Raw genomic sequence first — 19580 nt, 5'->3', positions numbered from 1 at the left:
AATGATTTTTTTATAAACCACTTAGAAACCATTTTGGCATGTAAGCCCTATATAATTAATGAATAGCAGTAACAATCATTCTGGTTTCTTTTACTTCTTCATCTTGATTTCTGTATAGGAGTGCAGGAAGAAAACTACAGAGAAAAAAAGGAATTTTAGACTTTTCAAATAGCAGAACCACTCTGAGCAGACCTCCAGACTGCCACTCTTTTTCAGGGTTCGAAACCAAGAACTTTAGTAAATTAAAACCCAACCCACCTCCCATTGCCCTAGTAACCAATAAAACTGTTTGTTATTTTTTTAACTGGACTTTCTGCAGCTAAGAACATGAGAGTGAAATGTACTAGGAAGTGTGAGATTAGCAAATGATTAACAGGAAGGCATGTAAACATTCCTCAACCATGTGAGCTATGTGCAGCAAATCAGGATGTTCTGGAGAGGACTTAAGGAGCCTGGGAATGCACTAAGGAAGAGCAGAGAGAAGGAGGGATTTTTCCTTCACCCCAGCAATACACACACACACAAAACTGCTGGTGTGTGGAATGGGGGAGAGGCATCTTTCAAACATGGCTCTCTCCATTTCTTTTTTCCAAACTTAAATTCAGTTCTCCAAATTTCTGCTGATGATAAATAGATCTCCTCATGAAAATTCACCAGTATTTCAGTGAGAATTTCTCCTAATATGCATGTTCATATGCAGTTGTACCAAGCACACACATATTTGCAATGAAATTTTCTTTAAAACAATACACTTTTGTATGCTACTTTTCACAAATATGTACATTTTTATGGAGACCTTAACTCAGCACACACATTTTTGTTCCATTATTTGACTGAAGAACCATACCGCAAATTTAGAGAAGTGCACATTTCCAAGGACGGCTGTATTTCAGTTATTGTATTGTTTCAGAAAGTGCAAATTAGGTAGGAAGGCTCATCTTTAAAAGTGAACTGAATGTGAATTTCCCCCCAATCCCTAGCATGGGACGTCCACTGCAATTCCACTTATAGCTTACAATAGGAAATCAGTGATTTTACAGGACCAGGAGGAGCCTTCAGTCTGGAAGCATCCTACATTTGTCAGATCTGCAAGAGGACGTCTGAAGTCTCTAGCCTAGAGCAAAAGAAAACTATTGCAGTGATAGAGGCAATGAGGACTCTAAAACAGGCATAGGCAAACTCGGCCCTCCAGATGTTTTGCGACTACAACTCCCATCATCCCTAGCTAACAGGACCAGTGGTCAGGGATGATGGGAGTTGTAGTCCCAAAACATCTGGAGGGCCGAGTTTGCCTATGCCTGCTCTGAAACAATCCCTTGCCCAAAGTAACTGAGATCACTGGGAAAACTCCAGGATTTAGTGTGTAGCAGCTTAAGAGGGTGGGGTGTTGATACATTTTCCTTCCATGAACATCAATGAGGTGTGACTGGTGCAGGTTCCTCTGCCAACTGGTCCTTGTGAATGGACATCCCAAGGACTTTCTTTTGACGCCTGAAATATTATCCAAGGAACCTCGTGACAATTTAAGAGGACTTGGCTAATTAAAAATGTCATCAGTGTCTCTGGATGCGAACAGTTGCTGACAGATTTCAGCTTCTTCAATAAGCTAATGCAGTCCCAGCTTACACAGTGCAATCCTACACGTCAACCAGCAACGCAGCACCACTTATTTCATAGCAGGGTAAACGGTGCCATCTCCCAGGCTATTTGCCAGTCTTCTGCTTGTCAAATTAATAAGCCTTCCTCCAAGAGCAGCACATCAAATAAGCTAAGCAGAGGAAGCAGTAGGGTTAACTTCATCTCATTTTGAAAAATTCCAAACTAACCCCCAACACTTTATGATGACCAACATGCCACAAGAGAGTGAGCAAGCTTTTGCATCTTTATCGGGAACAGCAAAATGGGAAGAGTGAGAGAAAAGCTGGCTTGATATGGATGCCATCATGTAGTAAACTTTTTTAAATTTTTGCTGTAGTCTAGGAGCCTAGCTATGAGGGTATGGCTTCAGGGTTGCAATGAAGAGATGTCCACTACACAACCGACATCTACTCAAAAGTTAGCCCTACCAAGCCCAATGGCGCTTACCCCTGGGAATCTAGGGATAGAATTGCAGCCTTCATCACCACTGTGTAAATTATTGCGTGCGATTTGTAGCACTGAGAGTAACTTCTTGAACTTCTGGTAGCAAAAAGGGAGTGGAGAAAGACTCCCAAGAAGGAGAAGAAATTATGGACCCAGTAGTTAGCTGCTCGGATCTTTCTCTCTGGAGGAAGGTTGGTGGTAGAAATATGAGGCTATCCAAGCATGGAACTGAACACTGCTCTAAACAATATTACTTGCCACACTCCACAAATGAATTACTCTAACATCAGCCCTGATATTACATATTTGTATTCTTTCTATAGGCAAAAAGGACTAAACCGGCAATGGAATGTGGAATTTGGCTTTGTGGCTTTCTCCTCAAGAGGGAGGAGGCTAAAACTAGTTTGTCAGAAGTCCATAAGAAAGCTCTCTTAGACTGACAAGTTTCCCTATCAAAAGCAGAACAAGGCAGGCCTCCTTGAGAAATAGAAGGGAAATCTAGACAAGGCAAGGAAGGCCTCTGCCAAGAGCGTTGCTTTGTCACCCAGCAACGGAGAAATGAGCAAATTGGCCTCATCTGAGGAGGAGCCCATCACACCTGTTGCAGACATTAAAAATATTCATTTTATCCTACATGGAGGCAGGACCAAAAGGGACTGATGCCTGAAGCTCAGTCTCACAATGTATGACCTTTTTCAGAAGAAAGCTGCCTGAGGGCAAGTGCAGGGAACCTTCCTCTCACTGCCATGGTGAGACAGTCTCCTCCTTCTTTTTAAGGAATTAAGCACATTTGTGAACAAAGCACAACTTCTTCACACTCACACTTTGCTGCTTCAAAGCAAGCAAGCAAAAATACCAGCTGCTTATTCCAAAATGATTTGGTGTGCCTCCCGCACAGCCAAACAGTTGGGATGACCTGCCCACCCACAGACCACTTGGATAAAAGAGGTAGCAAGGGTCTCATATTTGGGCTCCATGACTACCTTCACTTTGGATCCCTATTTGAAAGGCTGCCAATGTTTTAAACTTTAACATATAGAGTTTAACACAGAGGAAGCGACTAGGCGATGGCTTTCCTGGCATGGAGATAAAGCAGTGGGGAAACATTCATTTGATCCTTTTCCATCTCTTCAGCCCAGCTTCACCAAGGGCAGGTGTGTCTCCTCTTTAGCCTTCCCTCCACCCCCAGCTCAGCTCTTGTTAAGTTCCTAGATTAAAGGACAACATTAGGGTGATGCTCTCTTTCTCCTCTCAGGCCAAGTAAGATTCATGATGTGTTTTTATCTTGCCTGCTGACAACCAGCTGTTTTATTTATTTACTTTTTAAAAAGACTCTGCCCCCTTCCTCTAACACTGGCTATCAGAACCTCTGATGGCATCCCTCAAAATAAAGAAAAATTGAAACATTTTAAAAATCAGTCAACACTTTAATCACCAAGGAGTCAAAAGAAACAGAAAAACATTGCCAAAGCGGATCAGTAAAGCCAGCACCAGAAAAATATATAATGACTGAAACAAGATGGACTTTGGCTGGTTCTTAGATTACAGTGCCTTGTGCACCTGTCTAGTAAAGGACTCTGATAATCAGAAAGCAACCACAGTAAAAATCCAACCTCTGCTCATTTCATGCCTAATCTCTAGAACAGGGGCAGGAACCTGTGATGCTGGAGATGTTTTCTAGCCTTCAACTCCCATCAGCCCCAGCCAGCATGGCAAAAGGACTGGGGTGAAGGGGATTGCAGCTGGAGAGCCTCAGCTGGTCCCCATATTCCTGCCCTGAGGGAAAGATCTCCTGCATAAGAGCCTCTGGTGGCCATCTCAGTGGACAGGCAGGTGGAGAGGGGAGATGGTGGGACCTTAAGAGGTCCACAGCAGGGCGAGAGCTTTTCCTCTTCTGGCGAACTTCCTCCCCACCCCACGTTCATCATGAATGCCAAAGAGTATATAAGTGCAGGAAAGCATTTGTCACCCTTTCCAGAGGCAGGCTTGCTGAGAAGCATTCTCCCAGCAGGCAAATACTGGGGGAAAGGCCATGGCTCTGCCTGGGATGCAGAAGGTCCCAGGTTCAATTCCTGGCTGGGAAGGTCCTACCTGAAATCCTTGAAAGCCACTGCAAGTCAGTGTAGACAATACTGAGATAGGCGGACCAATGATCTGATGTTTAAAGGAAAGCAGCTGCATCTTAGTGGACAGACCACAGATCAGTGGTAGGGGCAGCTGCTTCTCTCACATAGTAGCCAACAAAATCCTTCAGTGCCACTCAATGAACCCCACAGAAATGGTTTGCCCTGAGTCAAAAAAAGGGACTGTCCTATGCCAGGTTATTTATTTTTTTAAGTGTGCTTCTATTTTCTCCCAAGGATTACCCAAAACTTATTTCACACATCCCCTTTCCATTTCCTTCCTCCGCTTCCCCAAGCTATGAAATTCAAAGATTAAGGCAGCACCTGGCTAATTTAGCACTTCCGCCAGGCCTAAGAACACTGGTGAATGGGGTAACTGAGAAGGACCCAAAGTCTAGCTGCCATCAATTTAAAGCAGGAGTAGGGACCCTTAGCACTCTGCTGGTTGTGCCCCCACCCCACCCCACCCCACCCACAGCCCTCACTGGCTCTGCTTCACACCCATTTTCCCCTGATTGAAATGTGTCCCTTACGTCTGACAATTGTCTCTGGCTTGTCTGAATGGAGGGTAAAGGGATTGTGAGTGTGTGTAGAAATTAACCTGTAGTACAAAGGTAAAAACTTCATTTGCTGCTGTGCCCGCTTTTGCCTGTGGTCCCTGCTCACCACTGGCATATGGCCCTCAGAAAGTCACCCAGGAGGGAATGTGGCCCCTGGGCTGAAAAGGGACTTCATCCCCCAATCTATGATGATTTCAAGGTCACAAACACTCCCTGGATCATACACCCGCAGGACCCAGTTTATACCAAGTTAAAAAGGACCGAGCAAGGGGAGGAGGGGTGGAAAGAACACAGAGAAAAAAAGGGCCAACAAGAGATTTGCTGCCATTTCCGAACTCTCCCCTTCTGTCCTCTCCAGTTCGACACCCCTCACTCAAACTTTGACTTGGTGGGTCTCCCTCTTCCCCGGATATTGAGGAGAAGCAGAAGACCCAGGGAGATAGTGGCCGGGGCACACATGGCAATGGGCTCCTTCAAAACCAAGAGGCTGTAGATGGCACCTGCAAAGAGACAAAGGGGGAAATATTAAAAAAAAAAATTGCAAAGACCATGAGATTCATTGGCCAAACGACTCTCCACCCCACTCTCTAGCCTCGACTTGCACCTGCTTTTGTACATGTTAGTCATACTTGGGAGTAGACCCCCTGAAATTAATGGGCATCGTTAACTTAGGATTACCTGTGGGACATTATTGCAGTCAAACCCATTCATGTTTTGCACATGAAAGGACTAAGGCTTACATAACTTTCCTGTAAAATTTGCTGGAGAGAACTCTGTGAAATCACTTGGTCTGCCTTGGCGGGAATACTTCCTGCCTAGGCATCTCTCTCTTTCTTCATCATGCCAAATTTCAACCAAAAATTAAGATGCATAAAAATAAATCAACAAGAGTAAAAAGAGACCCACTGTAGAAGCGGTTTTAAAAAAAAGATATTGAAGACAGGTAGATAATGCAGTCTCCTGACATCCCTTATGAATCAGGGATCCTACTTTTTCTGCTTTAGAAAACTTTAGAAGTACCTTCAGCTCCTAAGTCTATGCACGCTTACTTGGAAGTAAGCCCATTAAACCTTCCCTGGGACTTCTGAGCAAATATGCATAGCATTGTGGTGTTCAGGCTGTTTGTTCCCTGGGTCAGGGGTCTGCTTTTTCTGGCACATGAAACTCTGCAAAACATCATACACACAATGATGCTGATGTATAGAAGAAAAATGTATCCTTCTGAGCATCAGCCTGTTTGCCAGTCCTGATATACAAAACAGCTTCACCCAGTTGCTGTCCAGCTTTCCCTTCTCCACCATGAGCCTCTGACTAGATCTGCTGCTCCTGCGGTCAGTTTTACCCATAGGAATTCAGGGGCCTGGTAAAATCCAAATGCAGCTTTAAGGGAGCCAAGAGTGATTATATCAGTAGTCAATTACCCAAAGCTAGAAAAATGGTACATCTGTAATAATAATTTTAAAGAAAGTTCCAGGCGGTTGGTATCGCCATGAAGACGAGCGTGCATAGCATTAATTAAGGTCAGGGTTTTGAATAAAAATAGAATTTCCCAGTTGACGTGAGGAACTTTTGCAAAGCAGTGGCTTAATTAGCAAGCAACATGGATAACTAATTAGCTTCTGGTGCCCCCTACTGGAACATGCACAAACAGACTCATACTTTGTCATGTGCAGAAGTTGGGCAGCTTTTAATAGAGTCACGTTTATTATTTGTAACCAAATAAAACATCAACATGTAAATAATAGGTACTGAAGAGCTACATTACAAGCCAGTTTCCTTGTGAGGAGAGAAAATGGTGCCATTTGTACTTTTTATTTTTTTAAATTACTGGTTGAGCAGACAAAAAGCAAGCATCTCTGCACTGAGGCAGCACTGCTTCCCAAGCAAGAGCAACTGAATACCTTAGAAACAATTTTATGAGGTAGGACAGAGCTCAAACTCAAGTAATAAGGGGGATTTCCTTGGTTTTGAAGCTATGTGAGAAAAATGCAGACTTCTGTGCTTCTGTAACACAGTTCAACCTGCTGAACTGAGATCTGCTTTTATTAAAGCCAGAGAATAATTCTTAGGCCTTCCAGATGTTGGCAGACTCCAAAGCCCATCAGCCCCAGCCAGCATGGCCAATGGGAGTTGCAGTCCAACAGAATCTATAGGATCACAGGTTCCCCAATCCTGACTAAAGTGATATACTATGTTTAACCCTAAAACCAATATGGCTGACACCCATTATATATAAGCATACACTTGAAAAACAAAACACACTGTTGCTTTCAGCCCCAATACAGCCTCATCTGTAGTTGAGATCAGAAACATTCAAGAACGAGGACCTTCAGCCAGACTTCAGCTCCTGAAGAACAGTTGTACTTCAGTGGCAGAACATCTGCTTTGCACGCGAAAGGTCCCAGGTTCAGTCCCTGGCATGTCCAGGGAGCACTGGGAAAAAGACTCCTGCCTGAAGGCCTGGAGAGTGGCTGCCAGTCAGTGCAGGCAATACTGACCTAGAAGGGCCATTGGTCTGACTCTGTTCCAGCAGCCCCTCTCTACCTTGCGGAAGGGAAATAGCCAACCCCTGCATAGCTCTTACCTATCATGACAATTGTGAGCACAAAATTGCTGATTTCCTGCAGCAGCTGAGGCCCAAAGGCCATGAGCAAACCAGCCGCCAGTTCTATCCAGCCCACCGTTTCCAGGTACTGGATCGGCTCTGGCTTGTAGCCAAACTCCTTCAGAGGAAAGGCGTCGGCAAACTGCACAAATTGCGATTTCTGGAATAGAAAAAAGAGTTTAAAAAGCGCCAGTGTGGTGTAATGTTTAGGGTGCCCACCTAGGACCTCCTTGGAGGAAAAGTGGGATATAAATATAATAAATCCATAAATCAATAAGTGTAAAAGAGTTAAATGGGTGGTGGTTCAGTGGTCACCCTACCTTGCAAACATCCCCAGAAATAGGAAGTGAGTGAGATGGCTGCAAAGGGGTGAATGGCAGGTGAAGAGAGGAGCCACACAGGAAGTGCCCCTCCTTTTCCAGTGAGTGGTTGGCTCCTCCAAGTTACTCTCTAGGTCCATGTTTCTCAAATGTGAGTCCCCAGTTGTTGTTGGGACTACAACTCCTGTCATCCCTAGCTAGAAGGACCAGTGGTCAGGGACGGTGGGAGTTGTAGTCCAACAACAGCAGGAGACCCAAAGGCTGAGAAACACTGCTCTAGATCAAGAGGGCACCGACCTATTTTGAGCTAGCTGGCACACCCGGAATGTTGAGAAAGTTATGGGCACTGGTCACAAAATGGATGCCATGGGAACATGGCATAACACAAAATGGATGCCATGGGGGGGGCATAATGTCTACTACATCAAAAAGAGCAGAAAAAGTGACAGGGCCACAAAATGGTGCAAGCGTGTCCCCATAGAATCATATGGTATACAAGTATCATAGAATCATAGTTGGAAGGAACCACTAGGATCATCTATTCCAACCCCCTGCAATGCAGGAATCTTTTGCCCAACATGAGGCTTGAACCCACAACCCTGATCTTAAGAGTCTCAACTGAGCTATCCCAGAGTAATAAAAACCACCCAATAATGCCATAAAAAAATTAAAACAGTGTTAATTAAACACTGTGGAAGGATGCACTCTTGATTGCCTGCGCAGGCCTGGCAGAATAGACAACTTTTCAACAGACACATACCGTATTTTTCGCACCATAGGGCGCACCGGACCATAGGGCGCACATAGTTTTGGGAGACGGAAAACAAGAAAAAATTATTCTGAACCCCAGAAGCCAGAACAGCAAGAGGGATCTGGCTTCCGGGATACCGTGTGGCTGTTCTGGCTTCTGGGGTAACCGCGCCAAGCCTCTTCAGGGCAGCGGGATGAAGGCTCCCCCTGCCCAAAGAGGCTGCGCAGGGCTAAAGCAGAAGCCAGGACAGGCGCGTTGCTCAAGGGGCGCTGCGCCTTCTCTCTCTCTCTGCCCAGCACCTCTCCTTCACAGGAGAGGCGCTGCGCAGAGAGGGAGAAGGGGCAGCGCCCTTCAGCGAAGCGGAGAAGGAACAGAAGGAGACCCTTCTGTTCCTCCTCCGGCTTCCAGGACAGGCGCGTCGCTGCGAAGCGGGAGGAAGAACAGGAGACCCTTCTGTTCCTCCTCCGCTTCCAGGACAGGCGCGTCGGGGCGAAGCCAAGGAGCCTGCATTCGCTCCATAGGACGCACACACATTTCCCCTTCATTTTTGGAGGGGAAAAAGTGCGTCCTATAGAGCGAAAAATACGGTATTAGGGAGAAGTGTGCATTTAAACCAATATACTGTATCAGTGAAAATAACATGCAGAAATGAATTATATTATATTAGAGGAATTTGCAAAAATGTGCCTATTAGTAAACTGAATACATAAATATGTTTATTACGAGCAATCTGTACAAAAATTATGAATAATTTGCAGGAGGATTTAAAAAAAAAGAATGATTGCTGAAGAAATGTAGAGAACTGAATTTAAGACTGCAAAAATGAGAAATGAGAGAACCGACATGGCCAGATCCTTCCATCCCTCATGAAGCTGCATCTCATTGCTCAAGCTTTTCCAGAGAGGCCCAAAGAGGCAGTGGTACACATGGCAGTGGGTTTATGTACACCCATATACAGGCCAAACTTAAAGTGGAAGCAGTTACAGATAGGTAGCCGTGTTGGTCTGCCATAGTCAAAACAAAAAATTCCTTCCAGTAGCACCTTAAAGACCAACTAAGTTAGTTCTAGGCATGAGCTTTCGTGTGCATGCACACTTCTTCAGATACAAGTGGAAGCATCACACATGATCCAGCTCCCCTTTTAGGTTTGGGGTGGCACCAAGGCCAATGCTTTGGATTCAGCACAGATAGCAAGTCAAATCTTTGTGTCTTTCCACCTGCAAGGATGCAGACATCTTGGTGACATCCCCTCCAGCCACTGGGTGGGGAAATGTTGCAGCTACTGTATAAAGTCACAGGTTTAGAGAGGTCCAGAATGAAACTCTTCAATCCAACCCCAAACTATTTTAGATATTGTTCCGAATATTTGTTGTTCTGAATTGCACATTACAACCTTTTTGGCTTTCTGAGTCCACCCTTATATATATTTTTTTTTAATGGCAGGCTCAATAAATAGACTAATCACACTATTGTACAACTGAATCAATTATCAATAGGCAGCATTTGATAAGTTCATGTTTGCAACTGAATCTCGTTTGGCGAGCGAATCTGGTTTGGGGAGGTACTGGCTAGAGTTTTCTTCTTTTCTGTTGAATTCCCGCCAAACTCGACTAGTGAAACGGAAAAGGCTCACAAAATTCAAACCCCAACCCGATTCGCGCCAAAACGAAAAACTGTTTCAGCAGGCAGCCAGGAGAGGGCGGAGATGTCAGATTTGGACAAAAACCGATTCATCTAAACCTACTCGAATTATCTGGGGTTCTGCGATGGCAAAATAGCCAACAAGTAATCCCCAAATCACAGATTTACGGTAGCTCTGACACAATCCGAAGTCCAAGACCGCTTCAAAACTGTTAAAAGCCCGTCCACACCGTGCGCGCATTTATATCAAATCCGACAGGCGGGATTAAGAGCTGCAGAAGCGTTATTATTGGGCGGACACTGCAAAAACGATAAGCAACTGTCTGTCGTCTTTAACAGGATTACAGTACTCTGCGTGCCCACCCGATCCTATGCAACTGCATTCGGAAGAATGTCCACTTTGTTCAAGGGGGCTTACTCCCAAGTAAACGTGCACGGGATTGCAGCCTAACGCGCCAAAGGCAATGCACACGCGGGCTTTTATAAAAGCCCCGATGGATCCAATAGGCGACGTACTTCCGAGTATAAACGACCAGGCTCTGAACCGTGCAAATCTGGCACGTATATTCGTAAGTAAATCCGTCCACTGAGTGAAGAGTGAGCATCCTCCCTCCCGTAAAACCCCGCGACGTTTTGTCTCTGCTTAAGGAACGTGTCTCGGGAATCGGCCAGGCGAGGGATTCCCCCTCCCCTCCGCAGAACTCACTGGCGCTTCCTTGCGAGTAAACGCGTGCTGCGGGTGGGCTGCGCGCTTTCTCGGGAGTAATAAGCCTTTATTCCGGGCAAGCACGCATGAAGGATCGGTTGCACGATTTAATACCAGTGGGGAATAAAGAGGGGTGTTTTTTGGTTTTAATAGCCTCTGCGCAGCTTCGCCCACACCCAGTTGCAACAAATTGCAAAGCAAAGCGGAGGAGGGCTCCTTTGCACGCTTCCCTTTCTTCCCCCCACGCACCCCAAAAAAAGCCATTGCTAAACCGCTTTCCCTTCCCCTGCACACCCCGATTGCCGCTCACCAGCTGCTCATAAACTTCGCCTGAAATCCGATCGGTCAGCTTGACTACCCCGCAGACGGAAAAGAAAAGGCCCAGGAGCACGCGGATGGCGGAAAAGAGCAGCGCCATGGCTCTGGCTTCTCTCGCTCTCTCCTTCCCTTTCTTCGGTAGCTGGGGCGGGGGGAGGGGGAGGGGAATAAACACTGGAAACGGGGAGGGGAGGAAACGCAGCCACCAAAAATGGGGTTTTTCCTTGTCTTCTCTCCCACCCACCGCTGGCCTCGGTAATCGAACAGGCGGTGCAAACGCGACGCAGTCGCGACAGAGTTGGGTGAAAGATGAGGGCGCTGTTTTGCTGAGCAGGCGGCTGCAAGTATATAGGCGGTGTGATAAGGGCCTGGCACCTTTGAACGGGCGAGGGTGTCCCTAAGCATGTGCAGAGAGCTTGATTAAAAGCGAGTGTCGCTGCTGCCTGCTCTCAACTGTTTAAGGACTTCTCCTCTTTGAAGAAGGATGCTTAAGGAGAAAATTGATGATAAATCAAGACCACCTACAGATAGTATTTTAATGTTGTAAAGCAGAACACTGTGTCCAAACCAGTTCTGCACTGGTCGACTCTTTAAATATACATTTTATATGTAATCTCACCCCTAATTAATACATGGTAGGATGCAAACAATGTAACGTGTGGCAAAATAAACACAAATTATAGTTATTCATCAAAACCAAATTAAAAGAGGTGGTAAAACAACAGAGCAATCACCAACTGCTTGAAATGCCTTGGCAAATATGCAGGTTTTGTGCTAGAAATGTATTTTGTACTTATGTGGGAGTTTGCAGGTGGGGTCTTCCACAGGCAGTGAAGGACTGGCCACCATGTTTCAGGTGGCAAGCTTTGGACTCATCAGGTCTCGACCTCAGAATGGGTGCAATATCAAATAAGGAAGTTCTGAGCACCTGCATAGTGGCTTTCCCTAATCGCTGGAAATACTGTAATTTGTTTGGTGATGAGGAAAAGACACTAAGAACGTAAGAGGTTGCTGGCTAAGGCCAATGGCCCATCTCGTTATCACAGTGGCCAGCCAGGTGCCTGCAGGAAAACCTCAGCTAGATCTAAGCACATGAGCGCACTCCCCTCTTGTGTTCTCCAGCAATAAAATAGCCTCCACCTCCCCCATGAATTTGCCCAATCCTCTTCTAAAGCTTTGCAGGTATGTGTCCTTGATCTTTGATAATGTCTCTTGCTTGGCTGGGTGGAGAGGGCTGGGGCAGAGGAAGGGGGTGTGGTGGGTGCAGACCACCCCAGGTGTCACAGTGGCTTTGGTGCGCAGGATCCGTGCTGCCCAGACGGTCCGCCCGCTGCCTCCCCCCCAGCTGTAGGGCAACTGAGTGGGAGGAGGCAGGCAGCTCGCGCCGCCCGAAGCACCTGAGCGACTTCCTTCGCCGCTGGGAGAGAGCAATGTTAGTGCAACCGCCCTGCCATAGAAATTCCTGTAAAGGGAAGCTTTTTAATGTCTAATGTTTTATTATGTTTTTATATTTCAAGAGTGCAGAGCAAAGACAAGCAAGATGAAGGAACCTCACCCCATTTGGGAAGGAACCAGAGGAGGAGACAAAGAGCTGTGAGAAGGCAGCGACCTTCAACTGCCCCATAAGTGCAAGATCTACTAGGATGAGTTACTGTGCTCACTAGGCCTGGCCTTCTGAGCCGATTACTTTAAATAGTTAACTTCACTGGCACCGTGTGAGCTATTGCTGACCTGCTCTTGACACCCACTCTGATACCACACTAGAAAGTAGATTTCTCCAAACCCCCACCCTCCATTCCCAACTAGCTATAGGTTGAACGTTTTTCAGGAACTCGAATCCTGCAGGCCAAGATCATTTGGGTTTATTGTCCATCTCTTCCAAGAAACCTTCATCCAGTGACTCAGCATCAGGACACACTTTCCCATTGGGGACATAAACATGGATCTCTGTCTTTGGTCTTGCAATCTGGGGCAGCAAAGATGAGTTTGCTCTAGATGATGATGATGATGATATGCAGGTCATCCCACTGACCATTAAGTCCTGCATTGTGGAGCGAGCAGCCAGCCTGCGAGATCCCGGCGGAAGATCACACCTAGCTTTGCAGGGAGAGGGCTTCACAGCAAACTGAACAGGGCTGGTAAAGTGAAGATAGGTGCATTTTTGCTTCAGGCAGCTGCCCGGCCTCCTAGTAGAAGAGAGGTTGTTCAGAATTCCAACACCTTTTGGCTGAACTGGTCCAGCAGGAAGCTCTAGGAAAGGCAGTTTTACATTCTTCCAGCCTTTGTACCTGTTCTGGTTAATTAAAAAGAAATATCAATGTTTGGATTGTTAGAAGCAGTGTTCGAAACTCCCATTGTTTTAGGCGCATTTTGCAACAGGGAATTTCATTAGCGCAAGCAGTTTCCGAGCTCTGGGCGCAGTATTACACCTAAGATTTCAGATTAAAACTGCAGAATGGAAGGAAAGGAGGATGTTTTTCTGCTTCCCCACTTCCAGCTACTCTCTGAAGACTGGAGAGAGACCCTCTTAAGAATATTAGGGAGGTGGGCAGGGGAAGGACCGTACCATGTGAAAAATAAACATATTTTAGCTGCAGTTCCTTCATTTTCCATCTTTGTATTCTTGTTATTTAAAAAAGTGCACCTAGACATTCCGTTTTTGTGCCCATAACTTAGGTTTAAGAGGCCATTTAGTGCCTAGCTTTCATATCTCAGTTTCTAACACTGGTTGGAAACAACTGACAGTGTTTTACACCAATCCCATAAACTTTGCAACTCTACAATTCTATGTCAAAATTTCCTACACTGCAGGGAGTCAGGACTAGATGACCCTCGGGATCGCTTCCAACTCTACAACCCTGATTCTAGTAAAACTACTGATTTTGGCGGCCAAGTGGTATAGGCAGTGTGGCTTGTGACCTTTATGGAAATGAGGGTCTGGCCATTCCATTGATGCCTGGTCTTGACCTCAGAGGTAGACCCAGAGAAGATGGCAATATAGAGTTTAGGAGTAAGTGTGTTCACTCCAGACAATGGAGACATAGGTTCGATTCCCTGCTCAAATAACAAAGATCAGTGGGTGGCATTAGGTCACTCACCAGGTCTCAGCCTAGACTACCTCACAGAGCTGTTGTGCAAGGATAAAACAGGGAAATATGCAGTCTGAGCTCGCTGAAGAGTGTGGAATATGGGAGTCCAAAGCTCTGTAAGTTATACAATCTTTGTGCAAATCTACTGGTGCACCCTCCTATTTCAGGCATGATCAACAGCAAACTTGTCAAGAAGTCTGGCTACTGCTAATTTTCGTTTAGGTTAAGCAGCAACACCAGAATTCGTCTCCCTTCAACAGTCAGCCTCAGTGGGCCCAGTTCCACCAGGCACCTCTTACCCCTGCACGGTGCCAGATGATCATTATAAGAGCACCTGTTTAGAAATTGGTGCCCAAGTTTTGAATTTTATTTTCCTTTTCCCTTCCTGCCCCATTTTCCTTGTCTGTGTCATGGTTGTTTAGATTAGCAGCCTGCGGGTAGGGACTGTATGTAAGCTGCACAGGGAGCCTTTTTGGCTGAAGGGCCAGATACTTTCCAAAATAAACAATAAATACATTTTTTAACAACATAAAAGCCATTACTTAATCCTGAACTCTGGCTACCGCACTTAAATATAGCTATTAAATAATGAAGGCTGTGCACTCACTTTTCATCATCTAAAACATTTTGGATGGAAACACTGAAGCAGCCATTAAAAAAAATATGCTAATATACATCCCTGCATTTTTTCATCAGTGGTCTCCATCAAAACTGTCTTATACAAAGCCAGACCACTGGTTCCTCTGAAGCAAGGATTGTCAACACAGTGCCCTCCTGATGCTGTTGGACCCCATCAGCCTAAGGCAGCATAGCCAAGGGTTAGGAATGATGGGTGTTGAGTGTCTTCCACCAGTTGTTTACCCCTTCTCTAAAATACCTTTCACACAACATCCTCCAGAAACTGGGGCAGAGTATTGAACCAGACATCCCTACCGGCAATGCATTTGCTCCACCTGAATGTCACATAGACGCATTGCTCTGAAATTTAGATTTGAGAAGCAGGAGTACTGTGGGGAGCAGGCAAATGAGAAACTAGGGCTAAAGGACACAAGGCAGGTGCTTTGCTTACTGAACTTATTTTCTGTTCAGCTACCTAAAAGTTTTCCCAAAGATTTACCAGGGTTTTTGTTGTTGTAGAGAGGTAGGGAGCTATAATTCGTTAATACTCCATGATCATCTTAAGATTCCAGGAGAATCAAGTTATAGACAATTTTATTTTGAATGGCTTAAGTTTATAATTCAGTGGCGCTGCAGTTTGCCAAAACCCTGGGACACGTCCTCAACCGTTGTTTCCTTACTGCTGCATGATAATTTGTGTCAACTTTACCTTGAAACTTTGTGTCTTGGTTTACCACCACCCATTTACATAGCAGGCAAAGCTAAAGTTCCTCATTTTATAAAATGGAAATGTATAGCTATACCTCAAGGCTTCTCAGAAGGCAGAAGAGCAGTAAGAGAAGAAAACTCACCTGAGGAAGGAGTCGGCTGCACTTCTCCATTAACTTCCAGCTGCCAGGCTGGTAACTACCAAGATGGGAAAAGCGTGTAGGTAGGCATGGAATCAGTGGAGCCCTCCCTGTGCCCACAAAAACAATATCGGCACTGTAGTCTCTCTTCATTACCGCTACCAGACAGGTTAGGCTCCGTAATGAGCAGGGCAACTGCAGTCTTATTTATGAATGACCCCCAGCTGCTTTTTCCTCTTTGTTTCCATCGGATCTAAGTTTGACGATCAATAATTCAAAACTTGAACTCTATACAGTATTTATGAGCAACAGTGTGGGGTTAATTTTGCCGACAGGCTTTGTAACAGGAGCCCTTCCCTCCTAGAGAAATGGCCGTGGTACTAACAGAAAATAGTCTAACATGAATGGAAGTGGGAGAAAAGCCTCACAGTTTGCACAAATCAAAATAAAAAAATTCCTTCCAGTAGCACCTTAAAGACCAACTAAGTTAGTTCTTGGTATGAGCTTTCGTGTGCATGCACACTTCTTCAGATACCTGAAGAAGTGTGCATGGACACGAAAGCTCATACCAAGAACTAACTTAGTTGGTCTTTTAAGGTGCTACTGGAAGGATTTTTTTTATTTTGTTTTGACTATGACAGACCCAACACGGCTACCTATCTGTAACTGGAAGTTTGCACAAAAATATCAAAGCGTAAGGAAGGGGCTATGTTTTTGATTGCCTTCAGAAATAGAATACATCAGGAAACCAACCCATTTTATTAGGAATTTGCTTAACTTTCCCAAAAGAAAAACTTTAAAAATGGGCTTTCATTAAAAACAAAGGGGATGCTGTGGGACTAATTCAATAAACACAACCTGAAAAGTTCTGTGTTTCTCTGTTGATATTTCGTAATGATGATCACATTAGCTAAAAATTGTATCCAGAATGGCAAATACTGGTACATCCACAATGTATTTTTTTTAAGTGCATTATAAAAACACATTCTTAGTTTTTAAAAAATTTACTAAGTGTTAAAATACTGTAGAGAACTGAAAACATTATTTCATCCAATAATTCAAGAGCTGCCAGGAACATGGTTATTTAGTCATAAAATGCTTGGATAAAGGTGTTTTCAAAGCCTATGAATGTGCATCTCACTAAAGCAGGATGATCAAACACACATCCCCAAGGGCTGCATACACCCCAATGCTATTTTTGGTAGCCCGTTGCTGCCTTTCCAAAGCCTGGTGAGATGCTGGGCTTTGAGACCGAGGCGTAAGTGCTGACAGTGTCCTACAGTCCTCCCACCTTCTGAAAGCAGAGCTAGTGCTTTCCCAGCTTTGGGGAAGACATAGGAGGGCTCTAGGACCCTGCCAGAGCCTTGATGCGAGGGCTTGGGGGAGGCATCAAATCTTGGCCATACTCCCCCACCCCACCCCTGCAGTGTGCAGCATGTGGGTTCCGTGTCCAAGTATTCTTGTGGCCCACTTGATACGGAAAGTTGGACCACCCTATACTAGGGGCAATCCACAAATACTGAACTACCAGTGAATAGGCCCCATCACAGGTAAACACCAACCAAGCAGCCCCCTCTTGTGGCACCAGTACAAAGGCCCAACCTGCCAATTGTAGGATCCGAGATGGTCGAAACTGAAAAAGATACTCATTCAAGTACTTGGATTTAGGGCACAGTTCCCATCACCCCTGACCACTGGTCCTGATGATGCGAGTTGTAGTCCCAGAACATCTAAGCCCAATTTGCCTATGCCTGATTTAGGGCTTTATCTGCTAGCATCAACACCTTGATTTTGGCCCAGAATCTCACTGGCAGCCAATGTAGTGCTCAGGGCCAGTGACATATGGTCTCATCAGGATGTCCCACTTAGTAGCATAGGAGATGCATCCTGCATTACCTGCAGCCTCTGAACCATCTTTAAGGGCAACCCCATATCACAGTATTTCAGACAGCCAGTCACCAGAGCATGAGGCTACCCCTGCTGCACCAAAACACATCCTATTAAGTCAACTTGAATGTTATGGTGTAGTAAAGTTAGTCTTATTTAGAAAATTATTCTTTGGTCAAGTAAGAGGAGTGAAGCCTTGTGGGAGTTTCATCAGCCACAAGGACCCTGGGAAAGAAGTTGTGTATCTTTAAACTCTAGACTAGATGGCTCCTTAGCTGAAAGCTTTATTGGAACCAAGGAAGCCTTGATTTAATGAAAAGATCTAACACCTGAGTTTGAGGGTGTAAACATCCCCCCCCCCTCAGTGATGCTATCTGTCCTTGAATTGCTTGGGGATGTGTCTCTGGCTAATTTCCACGGAAGGGAGGAACCCCTTTGATTTAAAGTTTGGATTTCAAATTGGCCCAGCTGTCAAGAAGTAAATTGATTGACCAGCAAGCCGGTCATTGGTGTATTCAAAAATAATTCGAGTCTTATGATTGGCTTGAAAGTTACGACGCTAAGTGCGAATTGTGAATAAAAGATCAGGGAATTGTCTTGATCTTTGCTCTTTGCTTTCTGTCTATGCCATCGCTCTGGCCCGGCTCTATTGTTCCATCCTAATAGCCGTCGTTTCGTCCTTTGAAATGGAGATCTTCAAAAGCCTTCAACTTGCAGAGTCCTAAAGATTTCAGCTATCCTATTGTGTTAGAGCTTGTGAGTATGTATAGCTAGTTATACTATGTACCTTTGTTATTTTCTTATCTGTAACGTTCAAAAGAGTGCCTGCTACTCTAGCATGTTTTTATGTTATTTTTAAAATAAACCTTTTAAGAATGAAACTGTTTTAGTTGTGTGCCTTTCCAGAGGGAATAGCTAAGTCCTAGCCTTACGCTTGGTTACACTCTACCGTAGAACTTCTGCCTGCAAGTCTGTGGATGCAGCTTGCGGAACAGGGGGACAGCCAGGTAAACGGGTCACAGCCTTCTCCCTGGGTTGTGATTCTGGGTCCCCTGGACAAGAGGGAGTGGTGGCAGCCCTACCGGGTCGTGTTTGTTCTGTTTTGGAAAAAGTAATTAGCCCGCCAACCTTGCCCTGGGCATCCTAGTCTGGCCGGAGAGCAGAGACGGGAGACGGGAGGGGCAAGCGGTTGGGGGTGAACATTACTACATATGGTGTTGGGAGAATCTCCACTGTACAAGGTAGTATCTCCCACTATTCTTTAATGAGCAGATGGTGAAGGGTTGTATGAGGAATTTACTAAATGTTAAGATTACAGGCAAAATTTCAAACCAAAATTTTGTTTCTTGGTGCAAGCACTGTCAACCCATGCCAGCAACAGCTCACAGGAATGGTCTACTCCCATGCAACGATGAGGAAATTATTTTAATTGCTTTGCTTCCTTAACATCAATCTTGCTGCATTTAGGCTCACAGGAGACCCCATTTGCACACAGCTGGCAATCAGTTCTTCCTGAAAGAGTATATGTAACTTAGAAGTGCAAGAGGTTCCAGAGATCTGGATCCAAACTGATTCACAGTAGTTCAGTTTCCACAATGTTCTGCCTTTATGGATATGGATCCAAGTGCTTTTAAATGTATGACATGGGTGTAATGAGTCCCTAGTCAGTGTGGATTTAGGAGCACATTTAAGAGTCCTAATTTCCCCCAAAGAAACCTGCAAACTGTAGCTTGTCAAGGGTGCTGAGCTGTAGCTCTGTAAGAGGTCTAATAGCAACTCTCAGCACCCTTAACAATTCCCAAGGTGTTTTTTTTGGGGGGGGGGTGCACGGCATGACTGCTGAAGCAGGCAGACTTGCTGAAATAAAGTTTTCAGCAAGTGTCCAGCACAATATAGCAGTGTGCCTCCCTGGTGTCTTATTGACACCAAAGGTAGCTCCTTTGTGACGTATGGGGTAAGGCAATCCCTTAAGTAAACTGTTCCCAATCTATATATCAATTGTAAAACTTTGAACCTGGCCTAGTAACAAATA

General features: G+C 45.1%; 1 protein-coding gene across 1 annotated transcript; it reads right to left on the bottom strand.

Moving 5' to 3' along the window:
* Positions 1-3488: 3488 nt before the first annotated feature.
* On the bottom strand, positions 3489-11263 carry TMEM35B (transmembrane protein 35B). The gene is made up of 3 exons (XM_079985249.1): positions 11099-11263; positions 7350-7530; positions 3489-5265 (listed from the first exon to the last, which is right to left on the bottom strand). Exons 1-3 carry the CDS (start codon positions 11204-11206, stop codon positions 5135-5137), a joined length of 420 nt encoding a protein of 139 aa, XP_079841375.1. The 5' UTR covers positions 11207-11263; the 3' UTR covers positions 3489-5134.
* Positions 11264-19580: the final 8317 nt, after the last annotated feature.

Source organism: Podarcis cretensis, assembly GCF_951804945.1.
Source record: "Podarcis cretensis genome assembly, chromosome: 8".
Taxonomy (NCBI): Eukaryota; Metazoa; Chordata; class Lepidosauria; order Squamata; family Lacertidae; genus Podarcis; species Podarcis cretensis.
Note: the sequence above shows the minus strand (reverse complement) of the source record. Positions and strands in the feature narration are given on the sequence as shown.

Coding starts and splice junctions, on each gene's coding strand:
- TMEM35B (XM_079985249.1), bottom strand. CDS start 11,206: ATGGCGCTGCTCTTTTCCGCCATCCGCGTGCTCCTGGGCCTTTTCTTT. Junction 7,531..11,098: donor GCGAAGTTTATGAGCAGCTG/GTGAGCGGCAAT, acceptor TTTCTATTCCAG/AAATCGCAATTTGTGCAGTT. Junction 5,266..7,349: donor GCTCACAATTGTCATGATAG/GTAAGAGCTATG, acceptor GTCTCTTTGCAG/GTGCCATCTACAGCCTCTTG.